This window comes from Podarcis filfolensis (assembly GCF_964270895.1).
Source record: "Podarcis filfolensis genome assembly, chromosome: 1".
Lineage (NCBI taxonomy): Eukaryota > Metazoa > Chordata > Lepidosauria > Squamata > Lacertidae > Podarcis > Podarcis filfolensis.
The window spans coordinates 31,912,010-31,931,753 of NC_139604.1; the positions used below are offsets into that span (position 1 = coordinate 31,912,010).

Here is a 19,744-nt window from a genome sequence, read left to right on the forward strand (position 1 = left end):
GCTAACCTACATATGAATAGTGAAATTCTGGGCGATTTAAATTCTGAGGATTTAAACCCGTCTCCTGGGTCCTCATCCAACAGACTAACCACTTAGGTTAAAGATATTTGTAGCAACCCAGGAAGCATGGTGGGGTTTCTCCTTATTTACTTGTGTCTCTTTATCTCATCACACAAGTTCCACTTGGTCACTTTAATTCAGGATTTCATAGTTCCAAGTACAGTGGTACCTCCGGTTATGAACTTAATTTGTTCCGGAAGTCCGTTCTTAACCCGAAACCATTCGCAACCCAAGGTAACTACTTCTGGGTTAGCAGAGTCTGTAACCCGAAGTGTTCGTAACCCAAAGTGTTTGTAACCCGAAGTACCACTGTAAATATTTGCCAGTTACACAGATACAGCTGAAAGGATATGAGAAATAGCTCTGATACACAATGACAACCTGTGCTCCATTTCTATTTCAGTGGGTTGAAACTGGTCTCAATTCTGATACTCTAACCACTACTACACACACCCACACACACCAGAATGGGCGCCTTTGATTTGTGTAGAAAAAATGTTAAATGAATGAACCAATGCTTGAAATGTTTGTGGTGGTGGTGTTTTTAAAGACACCTGGAACTGTTTCGAGTGCTCTAATTCTACATTTGCATTTAAATAATCTTAAAAATCAAGGCTTAGTATCAGTGTTTTATTAATTTACAGTGGTACCTTGGGTTACATACGCTTCAGGTTACAGACTCCGCTAACCCAGAAATAGTACCTTGGGTTAAGAACTTTGCTTCAGGATGAGAACAGAAATCGGGCAGCAGCAGCAGCAGCGGGAGGCCCCATTAGCTAAAGTGGTGCTTCAGGTTAAGAACAGACCTCCAGAACAAATTAAGTTCTTAACCTGAGGTACCACTGTATTTTTTACTATGGCATGTTTATCTGTCTTTATTTTTTATTCAGAATAGTTTCTTTTCTCTTATTGTATTACGAAAAAAAAGATGCAATGAAATCATACTCAAAACAAACAATTACTGCCTGTAATGCATCGCCATCCCATGGAACGCATTCCTGGGGTACTAAAACATTACTGCGCTTTTTGAGTTATCAGGAAAAAACGTGACCTGCCGGTAAACAAAAGACAATGTGTGCGAATCACCTGCAGATAATTAAATATAATGGCCAACGCACGTTAACACTGCCTTCCACCCTTGGAATTAGAAGAGTGCGTACAGGTGAGCGCGCGCGCGCGCAAGGCAACAAAGGGCCAGCGGCAACTCGGGTGACTCGTGCGCTACCTGAAGTGGAGCCACCTGAGATCAGGCCTCGGAAGTTTCCCGCGCGAAACCCCGACCGGGCACCGTCGTCTGCAGAGAATGCCTCGCGCTCCACGGACAGAGGCCCGAAGTTTGGCGCCACACCGCTGGAGAGGCGTCGGCCCTCGGCTCTCTCTCTCTCTCTCCCGCGGGGCAAACCCCCTCTGCCCTGTAAACAGGGACCCAAGGGGTGTGTCCGGGCCGGGCGGAGCCGGAGGAGGGCGAAGCTGCAAACCCCACCCCAGGCGCCGCTGCCGCTCCCTCCACAGCTGACAGTCGCTGCTTGCAGCCTGCCCTGCCGGGAGCGTAGACCAGGGGAGGGGAGAGGGCAGCCGCGGGAAGCCCGCCCTAGCGGGGCTGCGCGCGTGTCCTGCCGCCGCTCGGCTCGCTCCACTCCGGCCGCTCTTCCTCCCGCCAGCGCCTCTCCCATGTGCTGCCATGCGACCTCCGGCGTCCCGCTCCGGGCTGGGCGCCTTGGCGCTAGTCCTGGTAGCCTGCGCCTCTCTCTGCACAGGTAAGGAAAAGGAGGTGGGGGGGGCCGGGATCTGGAGGGGCGGCGGGATACCTGTTTCTTCTTGGCGTGGGACCTGTGGCGGGGCGGTTCTGGCTTGGAAACTTTTTTGTGTGTTTGTGGCTTTTCTCCCAGGAAACTCTGCCCACTCGGTCTGTGCGCATGGACGCGTCTCCCATGCTCTCTGCACGTGCCCAGAGGCATTCGCCCCCATCCCTTTGATCCACTTACACCTACTTTTTTAAAAAAACTATTGACTAGGTCCTAGGATGAAATGGCTGTGTTGCAAAAGAACGATTTAGGTGATTAAATCTCATGCGTAAGGGAAAGAAATGTGACTAGAATGAAAAACTGCTTGAATGGCTCTGTTGCCAAAGAACGGTTTGGGTGTTAAATCTCATGCAAATATACTCAAAGGGTGTTTGTTTGTTTTCAAGTATTCTTTTAAAAAAAAGGAAGGAAAAGGAATAAAGCGCCGTGAATGGGGTTGGAGGAGAGTCACATAAGATCAGTCATTGGAGAGCGGCTCCAGGTTTGATCCTCCTGAACTCGGCTTAATATAAAACCTTTTGGGTGGCGGCTACGATTCTGAGGGCAAAGGCCGGGTAGAGTTGACGGCAGAGAACTGTGTGTGTGTGTGTGTGTGTGTGTGTGTGTGTATATATATATATATATATATATATATATATATATTACAGAGCGTGGCTTTTATGTTTACAAACCCAGCTGACTGATTTAAATGGCTCTGGGATCTATTCTGCCAGAAGTTACAATCCCCTCCTCGACCCAGAGGTTTTCCCTCCCTGGTTGTAGATGTAGAGGGAGCACTTGGTTGTTACTTGGGGCGAAGGGCGTTCTACACATTCCTCAGAAGTATTACTTCATGGGATTCAAGGTTTAACCCTGGGGTTGAAACATGCCTGGGGGCAGGGCCCCTGGATTCATACCTTCACAACTTCATGTTTCCTTTATTTATGCAACTTTTGCTGCACTTGCACATAGAGCATTTTGCTTGAAAGGAATTTGGGACCGTTTGCTATTGTACCAGTTTCCTTCATGTCAACTGAGGAATAGGAGTATATTTATAGACTGGGAATGAACTGGGTTTTCTAAAGACTTGCAATTAAATCCCTTGCATTTTGAATTTGATCTGGTTGGTACCCCTTGACCACCGAATGGTTTCTAGTATATCTTAACTTGCTGCATCAAGTGTATGCATAGCTGTCAACTTTCGGAGTTGAAAATAAGGGATCAGCAGCCTCACCTGTTCCGGAGACAGTCTATGGGATATCTAACAATCTGGGATAGCAGCGGGAAGCAGTGGGAAACGGCACTGAAATAAGGGAATTTCCCGCAAAAAAAGGGAAGGTTGACAGCTACGAGTGTATGCTTGCTCTGAACTTCTAACATGGAAGAAAAAAGTGTAACACTGCAATCCTATACATGTCTACTCAGAAGTTAGTGATTTCAGTGAGGCTTACTCACAGGTAAGTGGGGTTAGAATTTCAGGTTGAAACTTGTTTCAAATTAAACTGATATGGTCCAGTTATTTTCTCTCTCGCTCTATGAGACATCCCAAAGTGGTGTCTAGAACTCTGATTCAAATGCATGCTTCCCCCCTCTTAAACCCACAAAAATCTATTTTTGTGTGTAGGGTTCCATCAGTGTTTTTCTTCTTAGTATGTTCTCAAAATACTCCCAAAGGTGGGGAAAAATTATCTTAAGTTAGTTGTGATATCCACTGTGTTGGAAAGAATGGGTGGGCGGGCAGGCAGGCAGGCATAGAGGTAGTCCTCTCGTATTAGGCACCAGTTCAGTATCTAAGCCACATCTTTGGTGCACAGTGAGCAAATGGTGCTGTAATTGGTTGGAGAGAGACAGAGAGTGCTTTGGGGGAAATATTGCCTTAGGTGAGAAAGATGGGCTCCGAGGGATGTGGGGAAAGGACAGGTTTGGAGAGCGGAGGTTGTGTCTCTGGCAGTTTTGGGTGCATTGCATGCATGACAGGAGGAAATATAGCATGTGGCAGGTTTTCAGGATTATGGGGAGCTGGTCTGTTGTTTTTTAACAGAATGCTATGGGAGTAATGTTCTGGGATAATATGCAGAGGAGATGTTTGTTGGATAGGGGCTGCTGTATCAGAGTAGTGGGAGGAGAACCACTTGGGAAAAACAGACTGAGGACAATGGGTTTGAGTTTGAGATGGGTGATACATAAAATCTGTGAGCATTAATTGCATTCACACCCTTTATGTAAGTGGGAGCGAGCCTGGCAGTCCTAGCAAAAATCAAACCTCCAAAACTACTGTTTGCATTTCAGAGGGAAGCTCCTATTGGTGCAAATGGAGGCACCATTTTTGGAAATGCAAATAGCAGGGGCTATTCTCTCACGCCCAAGTACCAGGAGACAAGATAGAATTAAACTTCCCATACTACCTCCATAGCCCAGGCTTTCCTTTGTACAAAACAGTATGCCCATTAGCACAGAGCTTGGATAACTCAGTTGGTTAGACCAGGGTCCTCATATCACCAAAGTTGCAGTTTCGATCCCCGTATGGGACAGCTGCCTATTCCTGCATTGCAGGGGGTTGGACTAGATGGTCCTCAGGGTCCCTTCCAACTCTCCGATTCTATGATTAATTGCATTTACACAGTTGCTGAACCCTTTCTAAGCTATTTTGCTGCCCTAAGTCACTCTGGTGCATGTTGTTGTATAGGGTAGTATGTGTCTTGCTCAGGTCTGTTTCCTGCAAATGAACACAACAAATGCTTTCTTGACTTTGCTTTCCGTACAAATGAATATAACAAAGAGAAGAGGCACTTCAGCTCTTTGGGGAATTTGCATGAAATGAAGAGCAGTGGGGTGCAATCAGGAAAAAACAGGAGAGGTGGTGAGGTGGACCCGATTGCTTCCATGTCTAAACCTGAGTTCTCTCAAGAAGATTTTTCCATAAGAACATATTTGCATGAACTTGGAATTCTAGTGTATATTGGCAGCAGAGCTAGATGTAATATGTTCTAAATATATGGAACATGTTTGTGCCAAGGTAACCCACATTCTATGCTGAAAATGTGGAATTCTATAATCTGTATAGATTATGGAAAGTCAGAAAATTTGCAAATATCTGCTTATTTTGCAAAGCTATGTTGCAAATAAGCTTCTGGCAATTTCACCAAATGTTGCATACTCTGGAAAACCTATCTTCACACCTGTGTGGCTCTCCTCTTTTTCCTTTTTTGAACACCGAAGGTTGATAGCCCAAACATGCTGAATATTTTCAACCTAATATCAGATTCCACACTATTGTATAGAGACGATAAGTACTAGGTTTAATTACTGTGGTGCATGGCATGAATGTTTATATGACCCAAAGTGTTTGTGCAGTGTAGATGCTTGCGTGTCAACAGTGGTAGAAGTAAGAGCAAAATCCATTATAAATAATTATGATGTGTGCAACTTCTAATGCAAGGCGTTTGAGGCAGACACAATTCCAGTAAAAAAAAATTGGGGGTTTGAATACAGTTTGGTATGTATGTGTGTGAGGGGTTAGAGCAGAGATAGGGAACATGTGGCCCTCCAGATGTTGTTAAACTACAACTTGTATCAGCCCTCATGGCCAGTGGCCAGAGATGATGGGAGTTGTGGAGGGCCACAGGTTCCCCAACCCTGGTTATAGAAGACCCTGGTTACACTGAGATAGGTGCATTCAAAGTATCAGCACTGGTTGTACAATACTCTTTTCTCATGGTCACTTAGCTTTATTCTGTGTGTTCAAATTTGTATTACAGTGGTACCTCGGGTTACATACGCTTCAGGTTACAGACTCCGGTAACCCAGAAATATTACCTCGGCTTAAGAACTTTGCTTCAAGATGAGAACAGAAATCGTGCTCCGGCAGCGCGGCAGCAGCAGCAGGAGGCCCCATTAGCTAAAGTGGTGCTTCAGGTTAAGAACAGTTTCAGTTTAAGAATGGACCTCCGGAATGAATTAAGTACTTAACCCGAGGTACCACTGTATTTTAAAATTTGAGGTGCCATGTAAAGTCCAGAAAGCAAGCCTGCGCATAAATGTACGTGACAAGCATGTGTTCTCCAGATAGTTAATTGCATAATTCAACTGGAATACCAAGTCTGTTTTCCCCCAGCTTTTTTCTTTTTTTTGCTTCCAAGAGACCAGGGGTTCGTATCTATTCATTCATAATATTTCCCATTATATATAACTTCTCCTTTTCCCCCCAAATCAAAGATATAATTCATACTCCCTCCACTTTCCTCAGTCTATTGTCCGTATAGTGTTGACAGCTGCTTGTAGCTGATGTGTCTTCATTATTATTTTTTCAGGGATGTTAAGGAGCTTAGTGCATTTAATTATAATCAATGTATACATTCAAGAACTAGGTCAATTAGGTTTAAAAGGGAATAACTAGTCAAAAGCTATTAAGTAGGATGGGTTCAGTCCAAGTTGTAATGATATGGAGGCATCGTACGAGAAAATACAAGTCCATTGACTTTTATTGTTGAGTGCAAATACAGGGGCTTCAAACTTACTTTTTGAATAATTCTTGATTCTTATGTCTTGTAATTTTATACACTTACATAACTGGGAATATTGTAACTGGCACCTCAGTATTTATTTTGATGGTGTGATGAGCAACATCAGTGAACATGGCACTTCTATCATGTAGCATTCATGACAGAAGAATAAAAGTATACAGTCCAAATGTTACCAATCTACAGTAAGCCCACAGTTTACGTGCATTTAACTTGTATGCTTCAGCTTTGTGCATGTGACAAAAAAAAGTTTATTTTCAAGGGGCAGAAAGGGAGTAATGCTCTGGGAAACATAGCTTGGGCAATCCCACCTGCCATTTAACCCAATGGGTTTTTATTATACATGATTTCGCCTTTAGGCGCCTTCCCTGGAATATAACCCTCACATAAATTGCAAGTTTACTATATACCGGGAGATACAAATTCCATGGGATTTCTGGGAATAAAACTGGTGTAAGTTGCACGGCTCATTAATAATTTAATGTTCTCTGGACTGTAAACAAACCCATTTACAAGCCATTCTTTTGGCTTGGACATCCCATAAACCAGGGCACTACCAATGAAAAAGCCCTTTTTCCTGTAGCTGCCTGTCACACCTTATTTGGCAGAGGCACCTGAAGAAGAGCCTCTGAAGATGACCTCCAGGTCCAGGTACATCAGTGATAGCCAACATGGTGCTCTCCAGGAATTTTGGATACAGCACCCTGCATCTCTGATGGTTGACTACTACTGCAATAGGGATATACAGGTGACTTTCCATTTATGGGGGAGTTACGGTCCAGGGCCTGTAAATGAGGAGCATGGCTAGGGAGGAGACCCACCCAAAGGACCTCTTGGGCTCTGGGGAGCATCTCCTTATGAGCTGGGGGCACAGTGAGGCTTGGTTGACCAGCCCAGCTGACGCCTGGAGAAGAGGCTTCCCCACCTGTCAGCTATGCCAGTTCCACTACCTTTCTGGCTCATGTGAGTTGCAGGGACAGTGGGGTTGGTTGACCGAGTGCTCCCCATTTCCAGGTATCCAGCACCAGACCTGTGTGTGGTCACTTGCAAATAGAATGCGTGTAAATGGGGAAGGTGCCTATATGGGAAGAAGTGGTCCTTAGAATTTGAATTGGTCCTGCAAACAGACTGGCAGCCAGTGAAGATGGAGAAGCACTGGCATAATTTGGTTCTTTTCATCCATCCATTTATTGCCATTTATGTTGGCAACTTTTTGTGTTCTCCTCACCTCCCGTTAGTGCAGAAGGGTATACATACCTGGACATAATTGGATGCCAGAATATGCTGCTTTTGGTAATAATGTGCCTCTATGGACGACTTCACTCATTACTGGGTGGTGTTTATTTTAAAGATAGTACTTCTAGGATGTTTTAAAAAGCAGGTCTTTGATGCACTGCACATATCTGAGAGACAGTCTTGATGTGGGGAAAATTGCCTAGGAAAGGTTGAAGAGAGGAAAGAGCAAAACAGAGCACTGCCCTGTATTTATTGCTGTTTAATATGACCCTTGAGTTGACTTTGGTAAAGCAAGAAAAATAAAAAAGTCCAAGGGTTTGAAGCTATATGAGGCACATGCCAGAATAAACATGATTAGATTAACATAGTCTCACCTCCTTTGTTTCCAGACCAGAACACTTTGCTAGCCATCTGCTTTAATGTTTGCAGTATATGCTCATGCCTCAGGAGGTCCAAAGTCTTGCAGAAGTTTAAAACAACTGCAAGAGTGTCACTTGACCTGCCCAGTCTTTTAAGTTGGTAGGATCAACATGCCTACAATCACGTCTGCCCAATTCTGGGTAATATATTTTCTTTGCTTTAGATCAGATGCGGATAGCAAAGCAAAATGTTTTTCTCTTTCAGTTTTGGATACAAATCTGCAATCAATGGATGCACCTAACAGGATCCAGCTGCATCTGCAATAATGCTTTTTATGTTATTATTAAGCCATGAGAGTCTTTAAATGCACTTCATTTACCAAAGTTTGGACCCCATAGAAATCAGGCTTGTACACACTGTTCTGCCCAATATATAATAAACAAGGAGCTTTCAGAATCAGTTTAATGAATGGAAGATCACAGTAACCTGTTCAGTTATGTTTTGCAATCTAACTGGCTTTTGGGCGCCAGAATAGAAAAATATGAATAGCTATTTCAGTCTCATATGTTGGAGGAGAGGAGATAAGTTGAATGGCAAATGATATGGGAATAGGCATGAGTCATTTTGCATGTGAAAAATATTGTTGTTTTATGGAGAGAGAGATGAGACTAAAATAGAAGTGCTTTTGCCAACCAATAAATCATGGTATAGAAAAATGCGGCAAACAAGCATATGATACAAGCCGAGTTACTATGAGATGTCCTTTCAAAACCCATTAAGCTTATCTGTAGACCTTATGGGCAAAAACTAGCAAATGTCTTCTTATTTAAGACCACATTTTTAGTTTGGAGATTAAAAGGCACATTGCTGACTTTTATAAGTAATAGTCTAGCCTTTTCAGGCAGAGGCATACACAGCTCATCTGTGTAAATGATAATGCTGGATTGCAAAGTGGATGGTCATTCGGATAGGCTCCGTTAAAAACTGTTCTACCTAGGTGTGAGGGTTTGGATTTGGATTTGATATCCCGCTTTTACACTACCCGAAGGAGTCTCAAAGCGGCCAACATTCTCCTTTCCCTTCCTCCCCCACAACAAACACTTTGTGAGGTGAGTGGGGCTGAGAGACTTCAAAGAAGTGTGACTGGCCCAAGGTCACCCAGCAGCTGCAGGTGGAGGAGCCGAGACAAGAACCCAGTTCCAAGGATTACGAGTCTACCGCTCTTAACCACTACACCACAGTGGCTCTCATATACACCACACTGGCTCTCATATGCCAACACACACAGCTTCTTCCAATCCTTGATCAGTCCCCAGAGCAGTTTTGCATCTTGAACCACCACTATCCCCCACTCCACAAAGGTGATGGAAGAATGTTTGAATGAAAGTATGCTTGGTGCTTATGAAAGTAAAGCTGGATAGCCTGATGGGAGAATGGGATAAAGGACAAGACTGACAACCAAATTTGGTTTTCAGATTGCTTTTGTGTCTTGTCAACCATGTCACACAGGTGACAGGAAGGTGTGCTCACCTGTCAGAAGTCAGAATCAGGTGCAGGTCAGCAATAATAATAAAAATACTGTGTCGGTGAAGTTAACTCTTTATTCCAAGAAGCCAAAACAGCCTAGTGATCTCAGCAATTGTTCCCAGTAAGTCTCGTCCACAGAATGTTTTTAAAATGGATGTTCCAAAATGGGATGGGGGCAGGAATGTTTTAGTGGATGTGCATAGGGAAGAACAGGAACATGATAGCAGGACCTGCCCTGCCCTACATGCATTTGCTAGATTGTCTGGGTTCCCACTTCTACCGCATGTATGGTTGAAGGGTTGGTGAAAGAGAAGGACAGTAAAGTTTGCTGAAGTATGAAACATCTTTTTGGGGAAGGGTGTTCTGAAGAGAGGAACTTGCCACTAATGACTGAGCATGGTCAGTGGGTGGTTGCATAATTCAGGAGTTGAGGTGAGAGAAGGGACAATGCAGTACCTGGGAAAGGGCATGGCTGGCTAGCAGGAATCCTTAAGCACTCCACATAACAACAGCTTGTTATAGACCCGCATTTGTGTTCCATACAAAATAAGCATTTTCCTTTTCTGTCTTCACCTTGACAACAAAAAGGTCTGGGTAATTTTATTTGTTCATTACGGCTAACAAATTCATGAATGGTAGTTTCATTCAGGCAAATATTTAGTGGCAAATAGCCACTAAAACACACTGAATAACTTTAAAAGGCTATGGAAAATTATATGCTTTTAGGAAGACAGGATTTGGTTTAAATATAGAGCGCACACAGAGCAAAATGCAATTTTGAAAATATACCTCAATTTAACTTGAAAGGACCCAGTTAAACAAGCTGCATGCGTGCGCACACACACACACACGCGCACACACACACATCCTTTCCCCAAAGGACTATTAGAACTGTACTGATGGAAAACAGATTCAATTCTCAGCAGGTGTAACTGCAGTCATCAAGCAAGCGTGTTTGTGTTTGTATTTAACAAGATTTAAAAGGCCTGTTCTGCATCATAACTCAAGTATTGGCTTGATGCATAATGCAAAAATACTCTAATTCTAAGAATAAAGCATTTGGTACAGATGCTGAAAAACTTTTTGCACCATGAGGTTTATTGGCACTGATGTTATGATTGTCTGGGTAGGGACCATTCAGTAAATTAGAGAGGTTGAGGGCAATTATTTGTGAGGAATCACAGAATAATAATAATAATAATAACAGGATTGCCTGCTTACACTGGAATGTACTGTTACCCTCAGTTTATGAGCCAGGCATATCTTTCCCATGATGTAAAGCTGGCACAGAGCATCTCTTTGTAGGGTCAATTTAGTGATGCCTGAAAGCAAAATAATATAGTATTGGGATGATGCGGGTATAGGTTTTCCTTTCCTTTTTTAAAGGGACACCGTCTGAACTGCTTTGAAGAAAGCCAACCCTCCTCAACAGCTTTAGACTAGGACTGTACAATCTGTGACCCACCATGAAGAATGCAACCCACCAGCCATGTATGATAGTCTGGCAGCTGCTTAATAACATTCGTGCATTGTACTCTGATGCAGCCTCTGCCCTTTCAGATGTTGCTGGACTCCAACTCCCGTCAGCTTCAGCCCACATGACCAATGATCAAGTGATGGCGAGAGGCCAGCAACATCTGGAAAGCCAGAGGTTGCCCATCCCTGGAATATAGTGAACTGGCTTTACACTGTTCCCTTAAGGGCAACGCAGATATCCCTCTCCCAACTGGCTTGGAAAAATCCTGCTGCAATGGGGCTGTGTTAAGAACCCTTCTGGGGAGCTGTGTAGAGTTTGTCAATAAATCTGCTTAGTTACTAATACTCCTGTGGAGTCTAAATTCAAAAGTCAGGGCTCAGCAAACAACACAGTGCACACAGTTCATGCATGGAAAAAACCACGGGCACAAAAACTAGGCTGGTTTTAAAGTCTGTGATTAAGTGGGTACTTTCCCCGAACTATGGGGAACATTACTGCTGATTCAGTTAGGCCTATCTGGGAGAGTTTGTGCCCCAGAAAGGAAGGGGTGGGAGTGCATGACCCTTTAGTCTGCAACTGACTGCACAACCATGGTAAGGCAATCGATAAACTTGGAGTTCATTGTGACGTGGAGATGGTTGCAATAGTTTTTCTGATTACAATGCTAGTGCTTCCATCACAGGTTCTAATGTTCCTTTTAGACAACATTATCTGTTGCATTACAGGACTGTGGCTTTTTGATCGTCACACTGCCATGTCACACTAAATGGTGAGAAAGAACTACATGCCAGAATACCACTCTCAGCCCCATCGCAAGACATTACAGTGCAAAAGCCCTGTAATTTTCTGGTGTAACCAAGTTCCAAATACATATTTATTTCTGTAAGCAAATAACAGGGAAATGAGCACTAAACTTCCACTCATTTCTGCTAGTGTTTAAGAAATGGCTTTTATGTCGTGTGAAAGATCACACGAAACATGGAAATGATCAGGTAAGGAAACATCAGAAAAATGGAATAAAGTGCTGTCTGAATGCAACCTTCTATATTTGTTTTAAATTCAACCAGCCCAAAGTGTTTCAATGCATGCCACATACTGGGACCGCAGAGCAAGTAGCATGGGGTTCACATTTAAGAGTCTTAAAATGGAAGGAAGCCAGTGTTTGAATAAAGATACACCATTTAGAAATTTGAGTAAAGCTCAAAAACTGATTTTCATCAAGATTGTGAACTTTTCAATTTTTTAAAGAATACTAAACTTTTTTTAAAAAAAATACTTTTATTGAGCAATTTCAACATAACAAATTGTCAAACTGTATAATCAGACACAGTTCCCCCTCCCCCCTTCCATCCCTCCCTCCCCCCAGGACTTCCCTCAGCTCCTCTCTCTGATTTCTCTGCACATATTATTCTTCTGCATGTTATAAAATTGTACATATCCTTACCTTATCTATCTATCATGTTATAAACCAATAAATTTGTGTATGTTTATTCAAAACCTGCCAAGGAGTCCAGTTCATTTTGTTGTCTTTTTAGATAATTTGTGAAAAGCTCCCATTCTTCCTTAAAGTCACAGTTGTCCTTGTCCCGCAGTTTGTATGTTAATTTGGCCAGTTCTGCATAGCTCATCAATTTTTCTTGCCACTGTTCTTTCGTTGGGATTTCCTCATTCTTCCATCCTTGTGCTATCAAGACTCTTGCCGCTGTTGTCGCATACATAAATAAGTTCTTTGTTTTTCTTGGCAGGTCTTGTACTACAATCCCTAACAAAAATGCTTCTGGTTAGAATACTGAACTTTTATCTCCTCTCTGTCTGCTTCTCAACCAGCACAAACTTGGTTTTACTTGGTGGTGTTCACCCAATGATTAATTATCTTTCCAGGTCTAACGTGCGTGTGCCAGTTGTGTGAAAAAACAAACTTCACCTGTGAAACTGAGGGCGCATGCTGGGCTTCTGTCATGCTAACAAAAAACGGTAGACAAGAAGTAATAAAGGCGTGTGTCTCCCTACCGCAACTGAAAGCACAAATCTTCTGCCACAGTTCTAAGAACATAACCAAGACAGAATGCTGCTATACAGATTTCTGCAACAACATCACCATTCACCTGCCCACAGGTAAGCTATGCTTGTTAGGGTAAAGAAATCTGCTACTATCCTATGCTTAGCTGGGAGTGCTTCCCATTGAACGCAGTGAGACTGGCTTCCTAGTCAGTGTGCACAGTGTTGAGCAGTGTGTTAGAGTAACACTAATTGTGGGGTTTTTTGTTTGTTAAAACACTATTTCGCGAAATCTGTTAGTACAAATTTGAAACCTGCCAAACGAATGATTAGAGGTACAATTTTTTTCTTTTTTTCTTTCTTGGAAATTCCTGTCAATTGTTCAAGGCAGGATTTTTGGTCTTGCCTTGATAAAAGGGTGGCCAGATGTCATAGGCAGCAGGGCTCCCACACCTTTAATAGTTGTGCAAAACAGGGAATTTCAGCTTGAAAGTAGCACGTGGTGATATTTCCTCTTCCAGAGCCCTCGGCGTGTGGACTGAACAATGTGGGTGGAGACGCTTCTTCAGGTATACTGGGCTGAGGCCGTTTAGGGCTTTAAAGGTCAGCACCAACACTTTGAATTATGCTCAGAAACATATTGGGAGCCAGTGCAGATCCGTTAGGACCGGTGTTATATGGTCCTGTCAGCCGCTCCCAGTCACTAGTCTAGCTGCCACTTTCTGGATTAGTTGTACTGCAGTAATTCTAGCTCTTTAGGCCCACTTCTACGGAGCTTGTGAGTTTTTTGTGCCCCCCGCCCAGTCACATCCCTCTAGGCAAATCTGTGAACTTTAGTAGCACTTTAGAGAATTAATGTAGCACAGCAGCCATTTCTATAAATGATTATAATAAAGTGCCGTAGCTGTAAAGATTATTTAACTTAAAACTTGACTTTGACCTTTTTCAGTCATTCGTGTGTGTGTGTGTGTGTGTGTGTGAGAGAGAGAGAGAGAGAGAGAGAGAGAGAGAGAGAGAGAGAGACTCTCTCTCTCTCTCTTTTAGGCACCAAGATTGTGAATGAAGTATTAAAGGAAAATTGCTATGGTGGTGAGGGGACAAACAGAATTTTTTTAAAAAAGCAGTGGATATACCCACAGTTTATTTTAAATAGTCCTTGGAGGCTATTTTGAATTTCATGTGAAGTACAGTGGTACCTCGGGTTAAGTACTTAATTCGTTCTGGAGGTCCGTACTTAACCTGAAACTGTTCTTAACCTGAAGCACCACTTTAGCTAATGGGGCCTCCCGCTGCAGCCGTGCCGCCGGAGCACAATTTCTGTTCTCATCCTGAAGCAAAGTTCTTAACCTGAAGCACTATTTCTGGGTTAGCGGAGTATGTAACCTGAAGTGTATGTAACTTGAGGTACCACTGTAGCATCATTCTAAACGCTGCAGAGTTTCCCTTTTGTTTGCTGTATTTCTGGTTTTTGTTCTATGTGTACATCAGGCTCACATTCCCGCCCTGCCTTCAAACTGCGACCCTATATCTGGTGTTGCTTAGCTTCCTCTTTCCTTGACCTTGCCTTGACCCAACTTTTGGTTCTTATGAATGGCATTGCAGGGAGTTGGGCTAGATGACCCTTTTGGTCCCTTCTACAATGCTTCTGTGATCACTCCTTCAAATAAGTGGACTATCTTATTTAAAGTGGGACACTTGCCACTTGCGAGAACGCCAAATAAAGAAGGGAGAAAAGAACCCCTCAGTTGAGATGTGCACTAGGTTTGTGCCAGTTTAGGTAGAATCCTACAGTGCAAGAATTTGTCCTTCAGCAATGAACTGGTATCAGGAGAAAAGACATATGGCTGTGGTTTTGTCCGACTCTTCAGCTGCCCTGCCACGCTGACGAAGGAGTTGCTTCCACCAGGCTTTAGCTCATTCCCCTCATTATCACAAAACCGATTGGGAAACTGCAGAATGCCCTCACAGGTTACTTACCAGTTACAGATAGGTAGCCGTGTTGGTCTGCCATAGTCAAAACAAAAAAATTTTTTTCCTTCCAGTGGCACCTTAAAGACCAACTAAGTTAGTTCTTGGTATGAGCTTTCGTGTGCATGCACACTTCTTCAGATACACTGTGTATCTGAAGAAGTGTGCATGCACACGAAAGCTCATACCAAGAACTAACTTAGTTGGTCTTTAAGGTGCTACTGGAAGGAAAAAAATTTTTTTGAGGTTACTTACCGTACACCTTTAAAAAGTTTAAATACAGTGGTACCTCGGGTTACATACGCTTCAGGTTACAGACTCCGCTAACCCAGAAATAGTACCTCGGGTTAAGAACTTTGCTTCAGGATGAGAATAGAAATCGTGCTCTGGCGGTGCGGCGGCAGCAGGGGCCCCATTAGCTAAAGTGGTGCTTCAGGTTAAGAACAGTTTCAGGTTAAGAACGGACCTCCGGAACGAATTAAGTACATAACCAGAGGTACCACTGTACTAGCGTTTACATGAACCTTCCCCAAGGTGTGGCGCCTTACAGGTGTGGTTGATTTCTACCTCCCGTCAGCCCAAGCCAATGTGGCCCAACGGTCAGGGATGATGGGAGTCATAATCTAGCAACAACTGGAGGAGACTGCCTCCAACTTTGGAAAGCCTGATTCATAGTCATAAAAATAAAGCACTAGGGTTCTGCCACTGCTAATGCAACAGTCGGGTTTTTTATTTATTTATTTATTTATAAAATAAATATCTATAAAAGTAATCATATACTGCTGACTCATCTAAAACACCTAAGCAGCATACAGTTAATATAAAATCTCAGTAAACACAAGGAATACACACACACATATATAAATGCAGAGGTTGACTTCCGCTTTGAGTGTGGGGAACTTTGGAGTCGTGTGCTGGCTAGGATAGCTCTGTCAGTACAGCATGAGACTCTTAATCTCAGGATCGAGCCCCACTTTGGCAAAAGATTCCTGCACTGCAGGGAGTTGGACGAGATTCGCCTCGTGGTCCCTTCCAACTCTACAGTTCTGTGGTCTCTGCCGAATCCTACCCCCTTTGCAAATTGGGGTGCGGGTTACGATAGCTCTCTGCCTACTGCCTTGAGCACAGAGGGGTTTTATATGAAGAAGTGCTCCTTGCTCCAAAACGCGATTCGCTTCCAAAGAACCGTTGCTGAGGGCAGCTTTGAAGTGCGATTGTGCAGAGGCACATTTGATAGGACATCTCTGGGTGTTTCATTTTCATACTGTGTTTATTTTGCTGTTAATGTTTAATTATTGTTGATTTCTTGCTTCAGCTTTAACTGTTGCTTTGTCACAGGAGAGGTTTTCCTTTTTCCTTTCGGTAGTAACAAGGTGGTTTGTGGTCTGCCTGGAATTCTGTGTAGAATCTTGTGTTGCCTCATGGTAGGGTGAATTAAGATGCATAGAAATCGGAGGGCTGCCCTGCCTTTGGGTGGCTGGACTTCATTGTGGCCATGAGATTATGACTGAGACGCTGGAGTGTGGGGCAACCCTCTGGGCCATGGCTGCCTCAGAAAAAAAAAGGCGGAGTTGGTTAGCCTGTCATTCAGCCTGACGTTTCACATTCCAACCAGCAGGGGGAGACTAGCAACATGAAACTGGTGAACAATTCAAATAGCATATTTTTCGCTCTATAGCACGCACCGGACCATAGGACGCACCTTGTTTTAGAGGGGGAGAACAAGAAAAAAAAATTCTCCCCCTCTCTGCTCAGCGCCCCTTCAGCAAAGTGGCAGGAGAAATGCAGCCCCTTCCATTTCTCCTCCCGCTTGGCTGAAGGGGTGCTGCGCAGCTCTCCCTCTCTGCTGAAGCCAGGAGAGTCTTGCTCTCCCGGCTTCAGCAAAAGGAACCCGAAGCCTGCGGAGCGCAGCGGGAACTTGCGCTGCACTCCGAAGGCTTCAGGCAGCTATCCCTGAAGCCTGGAGAGCGAGAGGGATCGGTGTGCACCGACCCCTCTCACTCTCCAGGCTTCAGTGAAAGCAACGCGAAGCCTCCAGAGCGCGAAGGGTGCGCTTCCGCTGCGCTTCAGAGGCTTCGTGTTGCTATCGCTGAAGCCACGGAGCCTGCATTCACTCCATAGGACGCACACACATTGCCCCTTAATTTTTGGAGGGGAGAAAGTGCGTCCTATAGAGCGAAAAATACGGTATAGAGCGAAAAATACATAGAGTATGGGTGTGTTTGTGTGCCTGTATTACAGAGTACTTCTGTTGTGATATTAGTTACCACGGAATATAGGACATCTGTCCTTAAACATGGGTTCAGCCATATTTTATTTTATTTAACTGACCAAAAATGAAGGGTGATCCATCAGTCATGGTTCAGTGTCCAAGCCCCAAGGTGTGTGGTAATGGTTATTCTCCACTGTGAGTGAAGTACGATTAAGTCACACTCTGGGTGTGAATTCAATGGATGCAACCAATGACCAATGCTGACTCTCACCAGATCTTTTGTTCAGCCGGAACTCAGTTCCAGCACCTCTCAGGTGGGCACCATTGCCATTATAAGAGAACAAGGGAGGCGTTCATGGAGATTCTGGCTCCTCTTTTTCTAGAAAAACAGCACTGAATATCACCACATGAATATTTCATGTTCCTCAACCGGGGGTTGGGGGGCAGCCTTAATTATTAGCTTCTGATGCTGCCAGTCTCTGACATTTGACCCCTGTGTTATGTTGATCTGCAAAATAAGTGGTTTCCGAAGCCAAGGCTTTTAAGAGCCTTTTTAGACCACTTTTTAGAGAGATAGGTAGTAACACTTGTATATTACAGAGCATATAAATGCTGCTCACCCCTAAGTCAGGGATAGTCAATGTGGTGCCCTTGAGATGTTGCTGCAATACAGTTCCCTTCATCCTGGACTACAACTCCCATAATCACGCAGGTCCTCCAGCAGGTGATGGTGGCATATCCCAACCTGAACTGGTATGCAATTCTGGAAGTAAGTACAATTGGAACCAGGAGAACTAAATGTGTTTTAAGAGTGGGGGCATGTGACTCCAGCTTCCTATTAAGAATAAACCATTTTGGGATAAATCGCTGAATTGGCAAGACCAATTGGGAACTCCTGGCCGATGAGCTGCCCCATTACCTCTGGTGTTCTGCTGCTTGCACGCTTCTGCTAGGATGATAATAACGATTTTTTAAAAAAAATTCTGATAAAAATAAAATAAAGCACCCCAGCAGCCCCAAAAGGTATGAAAAAATGTGAAGAAGTGAGATTGAAAACTGCACTAAAAATAGATGTATTGGAACAGATTACATCAAAAACAGATGTATTTATATGCCTAAATAATGTGTGGCGGCTCAACACCTTTCAGTGTTGTTCATTACAGTTCTCCCGTCTCTTATAGTGGTCTGTCAAGGCAAACTGTTAGCACAAAGTGTGGTCTGCTTCTTTTACTTCTATATATGTTGCAGAATAAATAGCTCTCTGTGGCTTCAGTATGTTATCTACAAGCTATGTTAAGAAGGTATTGCAATCCAGAAAGGGATCCTTCTCTCTCTCTTCTCTTGCAGTCTACACGGAAGTCAGCCCTGCTGAACTCAATGGAATCAGGTATAGGATTATGTTAACAGTAAGTCCCATTAAGCTCAATGGGGTTTGCTTCTGAGGAAAGACCCACAGGATGGTTAATGTTCCTATGCCACCAGGCTCTAGAAAATAGCGTTAATATAAAGCAATGCTGCACAGCAGCTGTAAGAGATTTTTCGAGAGGCTGAATTCATAACATCAGTAAGGAGAGGAAATGTTTCCAATGAAACCAACATTCACAGTTGAGACGAGGTGATTCCATTTGAGAGACTTTTTGTGTGATGGGGTGGTGTTGGGTTTTTAAGCTATGCTATGTTTTAAGCTGATAGAAAACTGTGAAGTGTGTGTTTTTCCTTGCCTTTAGAGATAAAACCTGATAATAGTTTTGTGTGACTGGCGCTATTTGCTTGCAAGCAAGCAGTTTTCACCAAAGCCATTTGCCTGCTGTGCTGTTCCATAAAGGATCTGCTTTAAGCTTTCTTTGCATTGTGGAGGATTTACCTGGTCAGTGTGGGAGACTGGAGATGCTGATGATGCTAACCTTTCCTTTTGATGCTTCTTAAAGCATGGAGGGGCCATTGCACAGCGGCAGTGTGTGCGTGCTTTGACTGATTAGAACCCAATAATCAATCCCTGGCTTCTCCAGCTAAAACAAAAAAAGTAGCAGGCTAAGAAGAAAGACTTATTCCTTTGAAAGCTGCAGCCATCCAAATAATATTGGACTGGATGGGCCAGGGGTCTGACATAGTATAAGGCAGCCTTTCTCAACCTGTGGGTCCCCAGATGTTGTTGGACTACAACTCCCATCTCCCCTAGCTACCAAGGCCAGAGCTCAGGGATGATGGGAGTTGTAGTCCAACAACATCTGGGGACTCACAGGTTGAGAACCGCTGGTATAAGGCATCTTCCTTTACTGAGAGAGACACAGAAAGAGATGGGGAAGAGCTGAGTGCAAGCCTACCTTCTGTCATCCTCCATCTAAATATGCTTGATGAAATGAAGTGAGTCCTACTGCCTTAACCAACCTGGTGCCTTTAAGATGCTTTGGACTACAACTCCCACTAGTCATAGCTGGGACTGATCAGTGTTCAAAATTGTGGTCCAGTTGTGACCACGTGGAGATCTCTGGATCCATGGTTGGTGACTGGGGAAAGCAAAATGTCACTTCGAGAAGGATCTGAAATATTTTCCTTGAAGTCTGAATTTGTTTTATTCTGGATTGTTTTATTTTGATGTTTT

At 43.6% G+C, this 19,744-nt stretch overlaps 1 protein-coding gene across 3 annotated transcripts in view; it reads left to right on the plus strand.

Annotated features, from left to right (window-relative positions):
* Window positions 1-1,274: 1,274 nt before the first annotated feature.
* Window positions 1,275-19,744, plus strand: part of ACVR1C (activin A receptor type 1C) — a 43,757-nt gene continuing 25,287 nt past the window's right edge. The window contains exons 1-2 of one of the 3 annotated variants that reach the window (XM_083579277.1): window positions 1,275-1,817; window positions 12,846-13,079. In XM_083579277.1, coding sequence (XP_083435403.1) covers window positions 1,742-1,817; window positions 12,846-13,079 — 310 coding nt within the window. In that variant the 5' untranslated portion in view covers window positions 1,275-1,741. Of the gene's footprint in view, window positions 1,818-12,845; window positions 13,080-18,504; window positions 18,530-19,744 lie in introns of those variants that run through there. The other 2 variants (XM_083579278.1, XM_083579279.1) reach the window with 2 other exon arrangements.